At 41.3% G+C, this 21,702-nt stretch overlaps 1 protein-coding gene across 1 annotated transcript; it reads left to right on the top strand.

The window, feature by feature from the left end:
• Positions 1 to 10,559: 10,559 nt before the first annotated feature.
• LOC139239980 (probable G-protein coupled receptor 139) lies at positions 10,560 to 17,257 on the top strand (the record flags this gene model as incomplete). The annotated part of the gene is made up of 3 exons (XM_070868435.1): positions 10,560 to 10,629; positions 11,058 to 11,924; positions 17,241 to 17,257. Coding segments are annotated over exons 1-3 (954 nt in total), but the record flags the coding sequence as incomplete, so codon positions are not given.
• Positions 17,258 to 21,702: the final 4,445 nt, after the last annotated feature.

Below are 21,702 nucleotides of genomic sequence, written 5' to 3'. Positions count from 1 at the left end.
GGAGTTCAGACTCTGAAGGGGTGCAGACGCAAGCGTTGTCTGCCTAATGTAGCTCGACAAAAGAAGTTGGGGTGGTCTAGGACCTCGCCTGGAGAGGGAGAATGTTGAACATACTATGTATGGAACATAGTATAAAGTCATGTAAAGAGGAAAAAAGTTTGAAGTTATTATAAATCATTAGAGAGACAACATAAACGTTCTTAAAATCTCCAAATGGCTCACAAAAAGATTTATTACATATTCCGGAAGAATCCTGTTGTGGTTATAGAGTAAATAATTAAAACATGATTCCAGTGGCAGAGTGTCGCTGGCCAGAGGAATCAGATGGAAAGTAATTAGCAAATTAACCAACAGGGAGATATAATGGATTTGTTTTGTACACAGCGACTTGCTATGATCTGGAAGTCCTGAATGGATTGTGCAAGCAGCTTCAGTAATAACTTTCAAAAGGGAATTGGAGGTATACTTAAATGGAGAAAAATTGCGCGGCTATGGGGAAATGCAGGGAATTGTTTCTTAATGGATATCTCTTTCAAGGTCCACGCACAGACACGATGCCTTCCTTCTCTGTTGTATAATTCTATGAATCTATGAAATGGTGCCATAAAGATTAAAGCACTCTTTGGCCTGTCCGTACTTTCTATGTGCCATAACATTTCCCATTAAAAGCTCATCTGTTCTCATTTGAAATGAGCAGACCTTAAGCTGTAATTACATCAGCCGTCCAGCCATGGCGCTGTAGCGCCTGTATTGTGTGACTGCTTCCTCTCAGCCAGAATCGCGGAGATGCTTCAATTAACTGTTGTTATAGAATTCCAATATTGCAGTAAGTTTTGTTATTGAAAGGCAAATTTAAAGTTGAGGCTGAATAATATTTCCATGGACTGGAGCATTAATTCCCTTCCCCACACTGAAATAAGCTTTCAGCTGAAGACATGTTTATGATGCCATGTGGATGAATGCGTCATATCGAGATAATGGGGATGCAATTAGACTGGGTTGCGCTACTCTCGATTTTCTTTTGCATTGAATTCAATTGAGGAGGATAAACGGGAGGATCATAACACTCGCTTCAATTTCCCATTCACATGTACTGGCGCAAATCAATGTCACTCCAAATTTATTGGCTAATTTGTAAGCTTAATTGTCAGATTCTCCTGGAATCGTGTTGTCGTTCTATTTACAACAGCTCTCGTTGCCAGAAGTCGTTTTATTTCTTGTTGCCCTGAACATTTTATTGGCACTGATGCAAAGATACAGCTTTTCATTGCTGCAGCTGCTGAAATCAATTGTCGTTTCCATTTTCGTAAGCAAGGAGCACTGGAACCATTCCATAATACAAGTCAATAAGATTTGTAGTTACAAGGCTAAATTACTGATACATATTTCCGGCTCTGCTAAATATTGATTCGAAAATTCTTAATTTGCTAAGCACCTCTCAAAGGTATTGCAATGATAAATTTTGCGCCAGGAATTTTGCGGACGAACGGTGCACAGCTTTCGTTAGATTTGTCCATGTCCATTTAACATCTATGACCGTTTGTACTGGTAGCTGCAGGAAGGTTTGAAAACGTTGCAGCCCCCACAAGAGAGCAGAAAGAAACTTTGTGAACCCCGCAAGCATCTATGTATCTCCATCAGCAATCATATTGAAGGGTTCATGTTTGAACGGTGCAGATTCGGAAACAGGAAGTATAAGTTAGAATATTCAAGATCAGCTCAGGTATTGAAAGTGAAATAAAGGACGGGAAACAGACATTGGATTAACAGAGACAGAAAACAGACATAAAGAAAGTTAAAGGAATTGTTTTTAATTTTTCGTTTCGAAAATAATCTCGTTCAACAATTAAAATCTGAAGTCTACATTCGTAAAGTTAATTATCAGTGCCGGGGAGATTGTTTGACAAAAATGAAAATTTATCACGCTTAAAAAATGCCACTTCTCCCTATGTAGACCATCCCTAGCTTTGTGTGGCAAGATTAGCCGCTCTCTGTTATGCAAGTACAGGAAATGCATGCAGATCAATACACTTGAATGGGCAGCCAGAAAGGGAGATGCGAGCAGCTTACCTCGAAGGAGCTTAGACCGGGATCTCGGACAGCAACACCAGGATTTCGCTTTGAGCTGCTCACCTGTCCTAACTCGAATTTGCGGTCCGATTTGTGAATAATTAACAGTGAGTGGAATTACACACAGTTATTTTCACTGTAAATCCTCGCCTATTACAACGTATGTCGCTATTCTCATTTATCGAGGAATTTAATTTAATACGTGGGGGAAATCATTATCATTCACCTCAGCTTGTTTGCTTGTATATTTTTGTATTTTTTATTTGTTTATTTACTATTTTGCAATAACGCTGTTTTCTTTCCTAGCATTGCCATGAGCCTACTGATCAGGACAACCCTTCGCAAACACTATTCTTCAAGGTCCAACCCACAACATTCTGATACCAGAACCGTTTAGAAATGCTTTCAATGGTACAAATGAAGACCTTAAATTGGTGCACATTGCAGATGACATGTAATATTGAGAAAATTGTAATAAGCATTCTGAAGGAGGAACGAGGAGCGTCTTTATAAAATAAATAGTACAATTTTAAAGTTGGTGCAGGAAGCGAGAGACCTGGAGATTCAGGGTCTCACATCTTTACTGATAGCAGGAGAAACTGATGTAGTTGTTCAAAAGCATATGGGATAATTTGCGTTGCAAATACAGGCATAGCGTACAGAAGCACAGATGTTAGGCTAAATCTTTTCAAATCGTTGATTAGGCCTCTACTGGGGCATTGTGTCTAATTCTGGATACGATATTTTAGGAAGGAAATCAATACCTTGATGGTGCTGGGATTTTTTAGAAATTTGGCAGTGGTATATTTTCTCAGTTATGTGTTGGGTAAACAATGCTGGGAGCATTCTCTTTCGAGTATGGTGGGATAAGGAGCGATTAATTAGAGGTGTTCAAAATTATGACGCGTTTTGATAAAATAATTGAGGTGAAGTTGTTTCCACTGATAGAAGAGGCTTTAAACAGAGGACACATTTTAATGTAATTGGAAGAAGTGCAAGAGGGGCGATGAGGAGAAATGTATTTACACAGCGAGTCGTTATGATCTGGAATGTAATGCCAAAGGGCGATGGATACAGATTCAATAATACATTTCAAAAGGGAACTGGAAAGCCACGTAAAACGGAATATTTATCAGTGCTATGGCGAATGAGCAGTGGGGTGGGTGTAATTGGATAACTCTGTAAGAAAGTCGGCACAGGCACGATGAGTGAAATGGCCTCTGTCTGTGCTGTTTCATTCTGGATTTCTATGATTAAGTAAGAAGACTCTTTCTTCCTTGGCGTCCGAATCCAGTTCCTGATTGACCTTACTTCTTCCTGTCGATCAACATGTGTGAAGGTATGTGCATTACCTGAAAATCCATCTCATCAATAAAGAGAATAATGAGATATTGAGACCAGTCACAAGGTTTATAGTTGGGAAAAAATCACCCGGGATTAAAACACGCATCAGCTCTGAATCTTTGGTCTTTCTGCAATGAACAACCTTGCACAGGCTAACATCCACATCACTGAAGCACTGACCATACTCGACCAGCTCCGCTGGGCAGGCCATATAGTTCTCATGCCAGACACGAGAGTCCCAAAGCAATGCTCCACTCGTAAATCGTTCACGGCAAACGAGACCAAAGGTGGGCAGAGGAAAAGTTACAAGGCTACCCTCAAAGCCTCCCTGATAAAGTGTGACATCCCCACCGACACCATGGAGTCCCTGGCCATAGATCGCCCGAAGTGGAGGAAGCGCATCCGGAAAGGCACTGAGCATCTCGAGTCTCAACGCTGAGAGCATGCAGAAATCAAGTGCATGCAACAGAAAGAGAGATCAGAAAAACAGTCCCACCCACCCCTTCCCCCAACGACTATCTATCCCAACGATGACAGAGTCCGTGGCTCTCGTATTTGAATGTTCAGCCACCAAAGTACTCACTTCAGGACTGGAAGCAATTCTTTCTCGAATCCGAGGGACTGCCTTTGATGATGAAGGTGACAATGATCTATAATGAAGTAAGGCGCTTGTTGCTTAAACGACTGAAATAAACAAACAATGGCGCAATTACGCTATTGACTTAAGACGATATTACTTTCGGCCTGTACCACCTGCCAATTCCCCCACTTCACCTTTCACCCATGAGGGGATTCATTACTTGTTGGTTCCAGGTGATCAGACTGGAAATCGGGTGGTGTCAACTCTACACATCTCAGCCTGTCCGGTCAGGGTTCACTTATATCTGGACCTCGACATCTCTCAAACATACCCCTCGCACTGGGGTAATTTTAATAATCAGGACGGGCGAATGTTACTCTCCATTGGCTTCAATGAAATTAAAATTAGATGGCGTGCATAACCGGCGAGCAACTGGTTTCATCATTTTCCCATCTGCCAGATTAAGGCAAAATTGTCTCCAAAGGTGCTAACCAATTTCTTTTTCCTCCTCCGAACGAATTATAAGGCAATATTGAATTTTCGACATTGCTACACTGTGTGCGTTAGCAATTAGTTGCATAAATCGGCTGATCCATGGAATAGGAAAAGCAGACGTTAGCTGGTCCGCGTGTTGTGCCCATATCCTGATATCCAATTTCACCGGTCTGTACTGAACTATGAAGAATTGGAGCGATTTTCGGTTCTAGACTGTAAGCCTGGGGAACGCCCTTGCACTCAGCAGATCCTTGATTGAAAACTGTAAATTTCTGATAAAATGTTTTAACCCCTCCGCTAAAGTAGAGGAATGTCCGCCCTTGCATTCTTCCACTAAGATCTCCAGCTCACAGAGACACATGGCTCCACAGGGAAACGATTGGACTCTTCATGCAGTTTGCGGAAATGGAACGGTGCTTGCCAATTTCCTAGGAAATCCCAGCGAGTCACCAAAATTATTCACAGGGAATGACATGGCACTGGTGCTCCTGTTGAAAATATATGATAAGACACCGACGGGGTATCTTAACTTAACTGATCGCGCATTGAACGGATGGGTTTTGGTCTAGGCTCATTTTAAAATCCATGTGAATTTGCTCTCCATTGAAAGAATATTAATAGTTGTCCAGTCTTTCTCTCCTATATTTTGCTGTACATTATTAGTATCGGCATGGTTAACTAATTCATTTCAAGCAATTTCGCCTGACATTCATGATATCAATGTCTAAACCACAATTTTATTTTTATGGAGGGAAATATTATGATTTAATCTGCTAATATGGCAAACAGTAATTTCTAAACTCACAAAACATCATTCAGTTGCACACACTTACTTCTCTTTCTGCGTGATCGTTTGTCAAGTTGATATAGGTGCCTAAAACCGGTGTTCAAACACTAGCCATGCGGACTTCTGCTTCCTATATTCCAATTGGCACCAAATCGCGTTCAGTCATCATTTCTTGAACTTCCAGAACTACATTGACACTCGGTCTGGCAAAACTGAGATTTTAAATTCTCATCCATGTTTTCAAATCCATCCATGGCCTAACAATCTTTATCTCTGTAACTTGCTCCAGCTCTACAACCCTCCAAGATATATGGCTGCTCTACTTCTATCCTCTTGTGCATCCACGATTTCTATCACAATTGGCGACCGTCCCTTCAGCTGCAAAGGCCAAACAACTTGATAAAACCTCCAGAAACATATACTCCTCTCTACCTAACTCTCTCTCTCACTCTCGGTTTCTCTCGCTCTCCTCCTCAAAGACGCTGTTTAAAACCTACAATTTTGGCCAAGATTTTGGCCTCCTGTCCTGATAGCTGCTTATATGTCTGGATATATATTTTGTTCCATAAACGCACCCGGAAGTGCCCTGTGACATTTTACTACATTAAAGGCGTTAGTTAAATATAGGTTGTTGCTGATGATGATGTGGACGAGCCGCCGTTAAGAACTGCCGCCCGATTTCATTCCCAGAGGGTTATAAATTTGTCTCGTGCTGGAAAGGATCGCCAAGTGTTTTGCAGAATTTTAACGTGACTCAAAGACATGAAGCCAAATCTCAATGAAAATTGGATTTTCGGCTTCCTACACTTAAACATTCTGAGGTTCAGATGCCCATCGTCCAATGCAGCTCGGTTGTCGAGACACTAGTAAATCCGTTTGGCAACGACAGCGATCCAGCCATTGGGGAAGGAGGAAAAAGTTAGATGATGAGCCGAGGTCCTCTTTCTGCACCATCTTACTCCACATTAAGGCAAGTCAAAAACAGTTTTACTTAGATTCCCTTGACGGTCTCCCAAGGTTCCTTTTTGAACCATTACAGACAGAGACAGTAGAAATTATAATTGGGAAGAAGGAAATATGAAAGTCATTAATCAAATACTTTCTATCTGTCTTCACGGAAGAAGACATAACACATTCCGGAAATAGTGGGGAACAACGGGTCTAGTTGGAATGTGGAACTTAATGCTATTAGTAAAGGAATGGTACTGGAGAATTAATAGCACTGAAAGGCAACACATCCCCTGGAGCTGATGGCTTACAAACTAGGGTTTTAAAAAGTTGGCTGCCGAGACAGTGGTAGCATGGGTTTTGATCTTCCAGAATGCCCTATCTTCTATAACGTTTCCCACAGATTTGAAGGTATCAAATGTAAACTGCTATTCAAGAAAGGAAGAAGAGAGAAAATATGTTAGCATGCCATCAGTAGTAGTGGAAATGCAAATCAAATAATCTATTATTAGGGATTTGGTAACGGGTCAGTTAGAAAATCATATTATCATTGGTCAGTATCAACACGATTTGATGAAAGGCAATTCATGATCAACAAATCTATTAGTTTTTGAGGTTGTGACTAGCAGGGTCGATAAGAGCGGAACAGTGGATTTATTGTAATTTGATTGTCAAACAGCAGTAGATAATATGCTGCACAAGAGGTTATTACACAGGCCAGCATCCCCAGCATTGAAGCACTGACCACACTTGATCAGCTCCGCTGGGCATGCCACATAGTTCACATGCCAGACAGGAGAATCACAAAGCAAGCGCTCAACTCAGATAACCTTCACGGCAAAGGAGCAAAAGCTGGGCAGCGGAAGCGTTACAAGGACACCATCAAAGCCTCTCTGATGAAGTGCAACATCCCCACTGACACCTGGGAGAACCTGGCCAAAGACGGCCCAAAGTGGATTAAGCGCATCCGGAGGACCTCGAGTCTCGTCGCCGAGATCATGAAGAAACCAATTGCAGGCTGCAAAAAGGGCCTGTGGCAAACCAGTTCCACCCACCCTTTCCCGCAACAACAATCGGTCCAACCTGTGACAGACACTGTGGTTGTCGTATTAGACTGTTCAGCCATCTAAGAACTAATTTTAAGAATGGAAACAAGTCTGCTACGATTCCGAGGGACGGTCTATGATGATGATGATGCTGACACAAATTTCTGGCTCATGGTATTGAGGGTAAAATATTAGTATGTATTGAGCTTTGATTAACGCAAATAAATTCAGGGTCGGAAGACCACTGTCAATTTCTAACCAATGGATCACTGTAAGTGTCAGTGCTTCGACCACAGCTATTTACAATCTATATAAATGGCTTAGATGAGGGGCCCGTATTGAATATATCCCAGTTTGCTGACGATGCAAGTGGAAAATTTCGTTGTGAGCAGAATGCAAATAGCCTGCATAGGGATATAGAGAGATTAAGTGAATAGGCACGAAAATGGGAAATTGAATATTACGTGGAGAAGTATGAAGTTGTCCACGTTGGCAGGAAAACTAAAAAAGCAGAATTTTTTTTCAGTGCTGAATGATTGGGAAATATGGTTATTCAGAAGAGCCTTTGTGTTCTTATACACGAATCAAAGAATGTAAACATGCAGGTACAGCAAGCAATTAGGAAAGTAAATGTAACTTTAGCCTTCATTACAAAATGATTGAAGTATAAGTGTAAAGACGTCTTACTGAAATTATATGAGTTCTTGGTGAGAGCACACCTGGAGTATGCTGTATAGTGTTGGTATCATTATCTAAGGAATCCTGCCTTAGAGGGAATGCAACGAAGTTTCATGAGAGTGATTCCTCGGATTGAGGCGATTGTCATCTGTGAAGAGATTGCATAGACTAGGCCTATAAATCCTTCGTTTAGAATAATGAGAGGTGATCTAATAGAAACGAAGTCAATTAAGGTGCGAGAAAAGGAAGATATGTATGCTGACTGTGGATTCTAGAATTGGCGTCAAATCTCAGAATAAAGCATCAACCAGTTAGAACTGAGATAAGGTGACATTTCTTCAATCAAATGATTGTAAATCTTTGGAATTCTCTACTACACTGTCTTATTGATGCACAGTCGTTGATTATATTCAAGACAGAGATCGATCGTTTTCTGGATATTCATTGTCGGAATGGATGTGGCGATAATGCAAAAAGGTACGGTTGAGTAGAAGATCCTCCATGATTTAATGAATGTTGAGCAGGCTCGAAGGGCCGAACATAATCTTAGCACTTTATGGCTCAGCATGAAGCCATTTGACACATCCTGTCTGTGCAGACCGTAAAGGAACCAGTCTGCCTCACACCACTTTCCATCTCCCAGGTCTGTAGCTTGTAGGTTACGGCTCTTAAAGTACATTGCCAAGTAATTTTGAAATGTGATCAAGGTTTCTGCCTCTACCACACATTCAGCTAGTGAGTTAAAGACCCGCACTAATTTCTGGGCAAAACATATTCTACCCATCTCCCCTCTAATCCTGCTACCAATTACTTTAAATCTATGCACTGTGGTTACTGACCACCCTGCTGAATGAAATATGCAATCCCTCTCCACTCTATCTCGGCCCCTCATAATTTCCTATCTCATTGTATTCTTACGTGTTTCCCCCAGTAATTATATCACTGCAGGTAGAGAAAACAATTTGGAAATAAAAATGTGTTTTAGCCGTCATTACAAAATGATTGTAGTATAAATGTAAAGATATGTTACTGCAATTATGTAAGATATTTGTGAGAGCACACCTGGTGTTTGTGTACAGTTCTGGTATCCATACCTAAGGAATATTCCTTACAGGGATTGCTAAGCTGGTCAGTACTTGTGTCGGAGCAAAAGGTATAACACCAATGCCGAAAATTTAAAGTATTCGCCAGTCGTGCAGTAGGTTGGTCTCTATCATTGCAACAAGAGTGGAGCCTCGAACAGGAATACAATCAGCTATAGCTTTGTCACATGTGAAGTAACTGTAGGCACCCTATTACACAAGGAACATGGTCACAACTAGTGCATGTGTATGGGTATCTCTAGTACATTAGAAGCAGTAGAACCGCTAGAGTAAGTGTAGGGACGTACTGTAGCCTGACGATCAAGTTCACCACTAGTGTAAGGATAGGGAACCAACAGCACCGGCGGAGGATGGTCAGCTCTAATGTAAATGTACACTGCCACTAATACCAGATGGACCACGATGCAGGGATACCACTCATACCGAAATAACACGGTCACCTCCAGTATGAGTGCAGGCGTACCACTGATACGGATGGAGAAGTGTCATGTGTAGTCTCTGTCGGGTATCACTAGCAACGAAGAGTCACTGCCTCCTCTAGTCTAAGTGTAGGGGTATCACTAGTCCGGGAGAAGCATGATCACCTCTAAACTAAGATATATATGATTAGAACTAGTACAGGTGGAGCATGACCACAGCTAGTGTGAGTGTAGGGTACCGTTACTACCAGAGGAACACGTTCACCTCGCCTGTATGTGTAGGTTTACACTAATACCTGACGTGCACTGTCACCACCATTTTCAGTGTGGGTTTACCACTGCTACTGGAGGAGCATGGTCACCTGAAGATTCTAACCATGGAATCCACTCGTACCAGCGAAGCAGGTGTCCTGTTGGTGTAAGTAGATTGACAACCTAGATCAGGACATTCAGATCCATCAATAGCAAGGTTAACGCGAGTTGCTGAGGAGCAAGATGACGTCGAGTATAAATATATTATCCCACTAGTACTGGAGAAACACTGTAAGTGCAGGGGTACCCATCGAGCCAAATAAACACGGTCATCACGCATTTATGTGTAGTACTTCCACAAGTACAGGAGGAACACCCTCAACTCCCATGTTAGTGTAGCTGTACTACAACTAATGCCGCTTGACAGTGGTCATCACCAATACCATACGTGTTGGTTCAAAGTCTGTTTCAGAAAGGTTGGACCAATAGGACTGAGTCAAGGAGGGGTCAGCACACTTAGCGCTCCTGTAGCAATAGTTTCTGCAGCAGTACCGGGAGCTTGCACTTTCTAATTGTAAAGAATGTTTAAATAGTGCATGTTTGTCTGACATTATCTAATAACAATTTCAATTATTATTCTAACCTGATGTATCAGATAAAAAACAACTTACGTCATTCTATTTGTTAAATGACTGTAACTAATGCAATGTATGATTTAACCTGATTGACTCCCTGGAGGACTGATGTGTGGATAAATATACATGCACTTCCACAGCCTCAGTAGTTATCCAGTCAGAGCCGTTTAGCTCCGAAATAATTCATCCATTCTCATTGAAAATGGGTCAACTAACGATGCTGCAGACAAAAGGGCTTTTTTACCCGATTCTTGCAGCTGTCGGTGTCCCCGGTAAGCCATGCTATCCTGTCTGGTGTTAATCGTTGTTCATTGTATCCCGGTTCTAAAAGGAGTATGTTCCAGATGGCAGTATGACAGAGTCGGTCGTGACTGGAAGCAAATCGTGAATCGTGTGCCCGTACATTCTCAGTTCCCCGTAAGCGGGTAACATTAATGAACTTATACTGTTCTCTGAAGCTACGGCAAAAGGATTTTAGCTGATTTCCAGACTGTTTCATTACGCGTGCGGAGTGAGCACTGCAGCATCTCATTAAATTGTTGTTCGCTTTCCCAGGTAATGGCCCCAATACAAATGCTGTTCTCACGCTGCTCATTGTTGATAATAACACTGAACGGAGTAAAATGCTGAGGACATGTACCTCGAAATATATACCAACCTGACACAGAAATTAAATGTGCCTCCTTGCTCTTTCTTACAGCAAACTTGATTACAATGGTGATACTCTCCCGAGGAAACTGCGGCCTTTCCAAGTGTATCTCTCTTTACATGGTGGCCATGGCAACAGCAGATCGACTGGTCATGATCATCAATGTAACAGTGTATCATATATTCAGTTATTACTTTCCACTTTCATTCATTTACCACACTCCCGTGTGTAAGTTCATTCAATACATGGCTGCTGTCAACCTCGATTTTTCAGTTTGGTTCACCGTCTCTTTCACATTTGACCGATTTGTAGTTATTTGCTGCCAGAAGTTTAAATCAAATTATAGCACAGAGAGAACTGCGGCCGCGGTTATAACAACTTTCATAGTCCTCATCTTTTTAAAGAACTTCCCTGTTTTGTTTGCATTTGAACCTCAGCAAATAATTAACAATGTGCAGTGGGGCTGCCGGATAAGTTTGGTTTTTATTTCATCACCTGCAAGTATAGCGTACGTCTGGTTTCACAGCGCCTGGGGCGTTTGGCTTCCATTTACTTTAATTGCCTTGTTAAATTGTTTGACAATCAGACGTATTTTAGTGGCCAGTAGATCACGCAAGGGCCTCCGAGGCCAGAACAGTGAGAATCAGAGCGATCCGGAGATGGAGAGTCGAACGAAATCAGTAATTTTACTGTTCACTATATCCAGCAGTTTTATACTGTTGTGGCTGACATCTGCCGTGAGTTTGGTTACTACCAAACTGGCGAACCTCAATTATTACCGCGGTGATCTCACAGACCCTGGATATATCGCCACTGAAACCGGGGCGATGCTGAAGTGTCTGAGTTGCTTTCAAAATCCGTGTATTTATGCAGCGACCCAGAGAAAATTCAGAGAAGAGCTGAAGAATCTGTTAAAATCACCCTGGACACTCATTCTGCGAAGAGTAAAAAAATTTGAATAAAAAGGATTCAGTCAAATGAAAGCTTCTTCGTCACTAAAGCTCAATTTCAGCTCCATTTCCAGCATCGACGTACATCTTTCTCCGAATGGGACAAATGCGAGAGTTCTTCTTTGCACATCTCCTCCAATTTGTAACATGCATTTGATGTTTGTATTGCTTTATTTTAAACGCTTTTAAATGAGTAAACATAACCCATTCCTGCAAATTTAGCACATTTCAACTTCAGAGATCAAAGATTATAATGAAGAAGTTCAATTGTTGAGTTGGACATGAGGACTCTAGAATAATTCACATTACACTGCAGATACTGGGATCGGCCGTACCACGTAAACAGCATAAATAACGTTTCATTCAATGCCAAAACAATCAAAGGTCTTGCGATCGCCGTTATTGCTAACTTTGTTGGAGGTTCGGTGCGCATCATGCAGGCACAGGGCTCTCTATTGTACACCATTCCTTATTGACAAATAGATCAGGCACTTCTCACGTGAGCAGCGTTCGAATGGAGGAAACAATTGTAACTCGGCGAATCGATGTGGTTTTCAACTCATTTGTCCCAGATACTCACTTAAAATCTCGATTATGCACTGTGGGTTCTGTCACACAGCACATAGATTGGGTCCACTCTTCCTTTGTGCTGTCGTCAAAACTGTCATGAGTAATATTATTGATATTCTGTCTGAAACACTCTTCCAAACAAATTAATGAAGGAATGCAAAATGAATGTTTGCTATAAAGTTCTTCATTATTACAATTCTTGCAAGTTATCTGTAAAACACTGCCGAAATTCTGATAAAATCGACCTGATACTTAGGTATTCTTGTGTTTGGCTGAATATTTTCAGATGATCGTTAAGTTTCTTTGGATATTATTGTCTTATATAAATATAAAAACTTAACAATTAGGAGCAGCAGGAGTATTAGGCGCCTGCTCTGCCATGCAATAAGTTGATGGCTGATGTTCGACTTCAACTTCAATGTCCCCACCTATCAACGAATTCTTTAATTCACATAGAGAATAAAATCTATCCAACTCAGCTTTGAATATATTCAACGATTCAGCATCCACAGCCCTTTGGGCAAGATATTTTCAAAGATTTACATCCCTCTGGGTGAAGAAATTCCTCCTCATTTCAGTGCCTCCTTACCCTAAGACTCTACCCCCTCGCTCTTGACTCTCTAGCCAAGAAAAACCATCTCTCAGCTTTATCCTTTCAATTCCCCTCTGAGAACACCTCGTATTCTTCTAAACTCTGGAGAGTTTAAGTACAGTCGACTCGATGCATCAGCTGAGAAACCAATCTCTTGAAGATTTGTTGCACTGCCTCAAACGCAATTATATATTTCCTTAAAGTAGGAGACCAAAACTGTGCACAATACTGGCGTGGTCGCACCAGATCCCTCTGGAATTTTAGCAAGACTTTATAAAACTTGCACTCGAAACCTATGGCGATGAAGTTAACAAGCAACGTGCCTTCCTAATGGCTTGCTGTACCTGCTGTCTCCATGTTTCCTGTACTAGGGCAACTAAGTTTCTCTGCGCACCAACATGGAATAGTTTCACACCATTTAAAAATATTATTTTTATCTGTTATTGCTGCCAATGAGAATAACTTCACATTTGTCCACATTATACTCAATCTGCCACTTTTCTGCACACTCACTTAATCTGGCTATATCCCTCTGCAGGCTCTTTGGTTCCTATTCACATCTTATTTGTCCACCTAGCTTTGAATCGTCAGCAAACATGAATGCATTGCACTGGGTCCCTTCATCTAATTCATTAATATATAGCGTAAATAGCTGAGGTCCAAGCACTGCTCCTTGTGGCACTACATTAGTTACAGCCTGCCAATCTGAAAATGACCCAATCATCACAACTCTCTTGTTTTCTGTCTGTTAACCAATCTCTTATCCATGCTATTACATTAACCCCATCACCATTTCCCCATATCTTACGTAACAACCTTTTATATCGCACTTTATCGAATGTATTTTGGAAATCCAAATATACTACATCTACTGGATCCCCTTTATGTACCCTGCTAGTTACATATTCAAAAAATCCTAATAATTGTGTGAAATATGCATTGTTTTGATGACAACGAATTTGATTTTGCATAATCATATTATCATTTTCTAAGTAGACTACTACCATCTTGTTAATAATTGTATTCCTGCAATTTTTCCGACGACTGATGTCTGGCTAAATGGGCAAAAGTCCCTGTTTTATCACTGCTTCCTAACTTCAATAGCGGGGTTACATTTGCTACCTTCCAATCCGCTGGGACCGTTACTGAATCTAGGGAATTTTGAAAGATCACAGCCAGTGCATCCACTATTTCTGCAGCCGTCCCTTTTAGTACTATAAAATGTAGCCCATCAGATCCAGGGTACTTGTCAACTAATGGTCCCTTTCTTTTCTATAGTTGTTTTCGTCTACCGATATTAATTAGTTTATGTTCCTCAGGCTAATTATCCGTTTTTTCCCCACTTAGATTGGAATACTTCTTGTGCCTTCTCACTTGAAGTCAGTTACAAAATATGTGTTTAAATCTTTGCAATTTACTTGTTCCGTAACATATGAATCCTTTACAATTTATTTATCGGTGATCTCTTCTCAATCTACGAGAAATGCCAAGGAATGGTATCAGTCTCAATGGAAATGAACTGAAGAGTGGATGTCACAGCGAGAACTAGAGATCCAATTACATGATGACAACAAAACTAGTTTGCAGGTGGATCAGTCCGTAATAAAGCCAACAGAAATTTATATTTTATATGCATGCGAATAAAATACAATAATAAACAAGTGCTGATGAATCTTTACAAAACATTGTTGTGGCCACCATTAGAATAGCAGGCACAGCTTCGGTGGCCTCAAGGCCTTAAGGCCATTAAATCCACAGAGAGCGAGCATTGTAGATACAGAAGGATAGTGCAATAGATCAGAACTGCACTCATCATAGTTAATGGATTTTTTACTGCAGTATCCACATCCAAGAACTTTAAATGAGATGTTAAACATTATGAACATTTTTGGCATAGTGAAGTGGGAGGGATACTTCCGGCTTGATGAATGGTCAGCGATAAAGTGTGATCATATTAATTTAGTCATAAAAGGAATGAGCAGAGTGGTTAGTGGGAATGTGTTCAGCCAAAGGGTGTATCGAGCTTACAATGTTTGGCCTCAAGTAATAGTTAAGGAAAACTTTGATGAATATATAAAGCAGAGAACATAACAGATTGTGGGGAGATAGGAGGACAGTGCTGATTGATTTTGATTGCTGCTTGATAGAACCCAGTAGAGAGAGATTGGGTCAAATGATCTACACCAACCCAGTGAATTTCTATGGTTGTAAAGTGTTTTTGTTTCTTATATACTCTTATTCCCGTTGAGATTCTATTAAACAAACATTACAAACAAACTGGTATCAAAGATGAACTCAGAGTGCAAAATATCACCTGTCCCTTATATGTTCCCATTTGTCGATAGCGTACTGTTATTTTGTAATTACTCACTCTGCTCTCGCACATTCCCCATCCCATAATTCCTCACCGTTTGTAGATATGGTAACTTACATGTTGCAACTTGTCAATAACCTACTGTAATTTTGCAATTAGCTCTCTGTGCAGTGCAAAATTTCCAACTCCATCCCTCAACGTCATTCGAACTGCATTGCTCCCGCCCGACAGGCCACTGATGAGTTTCAGAAACTCCACCAGGTCAGGTAAAGATTACACATCGTCTCTCAAACCAAAATAATTCCATTTTATATTGCTCCTCTTGCAGGTGCTCACACATTATATCTTTCCTGGGGTTAATTTAAAAACTAGGTTTATTTCAGCCAGCGTCGGATCCTCAGGAATGTTCTCTAATTGAGGCAATGAAACGATGTGAGTAAACTTACGCTCCTGTCAATCCCCAATCAATTATCTCGTGGTGACTGTGTGCCTGGATTCCAGATTCCCATGTTAAATGGTTAAATTACATTTAATATCGCGTAATCATCGTTCCAGCAATGACCCATTCGATGATTTATTTGTGCTCTACTCCATACACTAATTAAACGGTTTTATTTAAACCTCATAATCTACCTGTTAAAGGTCTTGTATTCTGAAAAAAGCTGTGTCTGTACCGATTATATTACCACTATATAATTATTGGACTTTTGGGGGCTTTCATTATTTTTATTGTGGATATATACTATTTAATTCCACACACTACTGCCCGAGTCTCAAACAGTGTGTGGTTTATTAGCAAATTGTGGATGCGCTTCCTCAGATATCATTCCTTTGAATGGGCACAGGATCACGCGCAATGCAAGATGCATAGAATCATAGAAACATCGAAATATAGAAACATAGAAAATAGGTGCAGGAGTAGGCCATTCGGCCCTTCTAGACTGCACCGCCATTCAATGAGTTCATGGCTGAACATGCAACTTCAGTACCCCATTCCTGCTTTCTCACCATACCCCTTGATTCCCCTAGTAGTAAGGACTTCATCTAACTCCTTTTTGAATATATTCAGTGAACTGGCCTCAACAACTTTCTGTGGTAGAGAATTCCACAGGTTCACAACTCTCTGGGTGATGAAATTCCTCGTCATCTCGGTCCTAAATGGCTTACCCCTTATCCTTAGACTGTGTCCCCTGGTTCTGGACTTCCCCAACATTGGGAACATTCTTCCTGCATCTAACCTGTCTAACCCCATCAGAATTTTAAACGTTTCGATGAGGTCCCCTCTCATTCTTCTGAACTCCAGTGAATACAAGCCCAGTTGATCCACTCTTTCTTGATAGGTCAGTCCCGCCATCCCGGGAATCAGTCTGGTGAACCTTCGCTGCACTCCCTCAATAGCAAGAATGTCCTTCCTCAGGTTAGGAGACCAAAACTGTGCACAATACTCCAGGTGTGGCCTCACCAATACCATGTACAACTGTAGCAACACCTCCCTGCCCCTGTACTCAAATCCCCTCGCTAACAAGGCCAACATGCCACTTGCTTTCTTAACCGCCTGCTGTACCTGCATGCCAACCTTCAATGAGTGATGTACCATGACACCCAGGTCCCTTTGCACCTCCCCTTTTCCTAATTTGTCTCCATTCAGATAATAGTCTGTTTCTCTGTTTTTACCACCAAAGTGGATAACCTCACATTTATCCACGTTATACTTCATCTGCCATGCATTTGCCCACTCACCTAACCTATCCAAGTCACTCTGCAGCCTCATAGCATCCTCCTCGCAGCTCACACTGCCACTAAACTGAGTGTCATCAGCAAATTTGGAGATACTACATTTAATCCCCTCGTCTAAATCATTAATGTAGAGTGTAAACAGCTGTGGCCCCAGCACAGAACCTTGCGGTACCCCACTAGTCACTGCCTGCCATTCTGAAAAGTCCCCATTCACTCCTACTCTTCGCTTCCTGTCTGACAAACAGTTCTCGAACCATATCAGCACCCTACCCCCAATCCCATGTTCTTTAACGTTGCACATTAATCTCTTGTGTGGGACCTTGTCGAAAGCCTTCTGAAAGTCCAAATATACCACATCAACTGGTTCTCCCTCGTCCACTCTACTGGAAACATCCTCAAAAATCTCCAGACGATTTGTCAAGCATGATTTCCCTTTCACAAATCCATGCTGACTTGGACCTATCATGTCACCTCTTTCCAAATGCACTGCGATGACATCCTTAATAATTGATTCCATCATTTTACCCACTACCGATGTCAGGCTGACCGGTCTATAATTCCCTGTTTTCTCTCTCCCTCCGTTTTTAAAAAGTGGGGTAACATTGGCTACTCTCCAATCCATAGGAACTGATCCCGAGTCAATGGAATGTTGGAAAATGACTGTCAATGCATCCATTATTTCCAAGGCCACTTCCTTAAGTACTCTGGGATGCAGTCCATCAGGCCCTGGAGATTTATCGGCCTTCAATCCCATCAGTTTCCCCAATACAATTTCCCGACTAATAAGGATTTCCCTCAGTTCTTCCTCCTTACTAGACCCTCCGACCCCTTTTATATCCGGAAGGTTGTTTGTGTCCTCCTCAGTGAATACCGAACCAAAGTACTTGTTCAATTGGTCCGCCATTTCTTTGTTCCCCGTTAGGACTTCCCCTGATTCTGACTGCAGGGGACCTACGTTTGTCTTTACTAACCTTTTTCTCTTTACATATCTATAGAAACTTTTGCACTCCATCTTAATGTTCCCTGCAAGCTTCTTCTTGTACTCCATTTTCCCTGCCCTAATCAAACCCTTTGTCCTCCTCTGATGAGTTCTAAATTTCTCCCAGTCCCCGGGTTCACTGCTATTTCTGGCCAATTTGTATGTCACTTCCTTGGCATTAATAATATCCCTGATTTCCCTTGATAGCCACGGTTGAGCCACCTTCCCTTTTTTATTTTTACGCCAGACAGGAATGTGCAATTGTTGTAGTTCATCCATGCGGTCTCTAAATGTCTGCCATTGCCCATCCACAGTCAACCTCTTCAGTATCATTCGCCAATCTATCCTAGCCAATTCACGCCTCATAACTTCAAAGTTACCCTGCTTGAAGTTCTGGACCACGGTCTCTGAATTAACTAGAGCAAGGACTGCTGCCATTCGGCCTATCGTGCCGATACCCGTTCTGTAATATAGGCACCCATTTAGTCCAATTCCCATGATCTTTCCCTATAGATTTTCAAATATAGGAACATAGGGTGAGGACGAGACCACTTAGCCCCAAGCCTGTTCCGCCATGCAATCAGGTTATGGCTGATCAAACATTAACTTTCCAAAATATATATCCAATTTATTTTTGTTACGTACGACTTTAAAATGTGTCAGTATGGTTCCGATCATCACATTCTCTGAGTCAGAGGTTCGTGGGTTGAAGTTCCTCTGCAGAAATCTGGACCGAAAAGCTGTACTGACAGCTGACTGCAGCATTGAGTGTGTGCTGCATTGTCAGAGGTGCGGTCCTTTGTGTGAAACGCGACCGAGGCCACTTCTGTCCACAATGGTGTACATAAAACATCAGGACGTAAGAACATAAGAAAAAGGAACAGGAGTAGGCCATGTGGACCTTCGAGCCTGCTCCACCATTCAATAAGCTGATCTGATCATGGACTCAGCTCCACTTCCCTAGCCACTTCCCGTAATCTCGTATCCCCTTATCTTCTAAGCAACTGTCGATTTCTGCATTAAATATATTCAATGACCCAACTTCCACAATTCTCTGAGGGAGCGAATTCCACAGATTTACACCCCTCTGAGAGATGAAATTGCTCCTCATCTCAGTTTTAAATGGGCGGCCCCACATTCGAAGATCATGCCCTCTAGTTCTAGTCTCCGCCATCGGTGGCAACATCCTCTCTGCATCCACCATGTCAAGCCCCCTCATAATCTTACACGTTTCGATAAGATCACCTCTCATTCTTCTGAATTCCAATGAGCAGAGGCCCAACCTACTCGACCTTTCCTCATAATTCAACCCCCTCATCTCCGGAACCAACCTAGTAAACCTTCTCTGAACTGCCTCCAAAGCCACTCTATCCTTTCGTAAATATAGAAACCAAAACTGCACGCTTTATTCCAGGTGTGGCCTCACTAATACCTTGTATAGTTGTAGCAATATTTCCCTGCCTTTATAATCCATCCTCTTTGCAATAAAGGCCAAGATTTCATTGGCCTTCTTGATCAGTTGCTGTATCTGCATACCAATTATTTTGTGTTTCATGCACAAGTACCCCCAGGTCCCGCTGTACTGAAGCACTTTGCAATCTTTCTCTAGTTAAATAATAACTTTCTCTTTGATTTTTTTCTGCCAAAATGCATGACCTCACACGTTCCAACTTAGCCTGTATATGTCCTTTTGCAGATATTGTGTGTCCTCTTCACACGTTGCTTTTCCTCCAATATTGGCATCGTCAGCAAATTAGCCATGTTACACTCACATATTATGGCATTAATTCGAAGAAGGGCAGAGGTCTTCTCCACAGTATCCTGGCCAAAACCTATCTCTTAAGTAACAGCATTACTTGGTGCTCATTTCATTGCTGTTTGCGGGACCTTGTTGTGCACAACATTGCACAAGTGACTCCTCTTTAAATGTAATTAATTGTCTGTAATGTGGTTTAGCGCGCCCTTACGCAGTAAAAGACGCCATATAAACGCAAATCGTTCGTTTTTATTGAATCTGCTTCCATCAACATGTTAGCCAGTGCACTCCAGATCATTAGAAATCACCGTGTTAAAACAATCCAAGTTTCCCCTGGCTCTTTTGCCAATTGCCATAACTTTGTGTTCTCTGTTTAGCGAGCCTAATTTTCACAGGCCACTATTAATTTTGAACACCTCGTTCAAATTTCACCTGAACCTTCTCTGCTCTATGGACAACCGCCCATCCTCTGGCTATATCTCGAATTTCCAGGTCATTCACCCGCTGACAACAAAGCCTCACCCAAACCCTCACCTCTCAACTTAAGACTGGGTCAATCCAGTCTTATCGTGATATCTTTCTTGCTCAGTTTGAAGATTTATCTTTAACTGTTATGTATTTTCAACAATTCAATTTTAAACCAAATGGATCATAATACCATGTCCAATTCATGTTTGAAACTGATCCCATTTCTTCCTTTAGCATTTTATCGAATCACTGTTAGTATAATTTCACTTATCGGTATTTAAATATGAAAACAAAATATGATTGATTTGTTCGAATCTACCCGCTTTGTTTTTGTCATCCCCCCACCCCCCGCCGCCACCGCGCTCTCCTGGTTCCCTTTACTTCTGTTGTTCCAGTTCCACAGCTATCCACACTGTACCAGTTCCCAATCATCCCTTTGTTCGAGATGGTCCGTCGAAGGATAGAGTTCAAACTCAAAGTGTTATTGTTGTTACAGAAATTGTTGAACTTAGCCCATTTATATTGTGTTCACTTCTGATAGGCTGATCATGGAAAAAATTCTTCCACACTTTATAGTACACATAGGTCAGCAAAAGAGATTCCAGTGATTCACATTTCCAGTTATGATCACATTGTAGGAATTCGTAAATTCTACCTACAAGTCTTCCAATGTCATTTTTAATATTATGAAGAGAATGCTCAAGTTTCTTTGCTCAAATTGTTCCTCGTGTCAGAGAATTCAATCATAAAGATCTATAAGATCATCAAAATGTGAAATTGGGAGTTAGGAGTGACGGTGGGCGGAACATTTGAGCTCATTGGATAATCGTATTCTGTTTAGTATTTATTGAATTACCAGGTGGTCATTCGTAACACATCAATTATCTGTCCTTGAAGATGAAAATTATATTGTCGAAAGTTTATCAAATATCACATATTTCTGTTTGAAAGCATCGCAACCTACTCTGCTGTAAACAAACTGCAATCTCCATGTGCTGAGTAACAAAGCAAACATGGTGGGAAACTGACAATAAATATTTAAAGAGATGAAACCCTCAAGTTTTCTTGAAATCAGCGAAAAAAACATTATTTTAAATGACTACTCATGTACTGCAGCTTAAGAGACAATAAAAAGAACTCGATTATTTAACATTATTTTGATCAGTTCCATGTTTATCCTGACAGATTTTAAGTAGATAGTCTTCCGCGCTTGTCCATAATTTAACAAATCAAAAGCTGGCACTCCAGTTTTCTGCCTTCTATTGAAGTACAACCAAAGAATGCTCCTTGTGTGGTTGTAGAAGGGATCCATGACATCATTAAATGCACG

Source organism: Pristiophorus japonicus, chromosome 29 (assembly GCF_044704955.1).
Source record: "Pristiophorus japonicus isolate sPriJap1 chromosome 29, sPriJap1.hap1, whole genome shotgun sequence".
Taxonomy (NCBI): Eukaryota; Metazoa; Chordata; class Chondrichthyes; family Pristiophoridae; genus Pristiophorus; species Pristiophorus japonicus.
The sequence above is the reverse complement of the archived record's forward strand: the minus strand, read 5'-3'. Positions and strand labels throughout refer to the sequence as shown.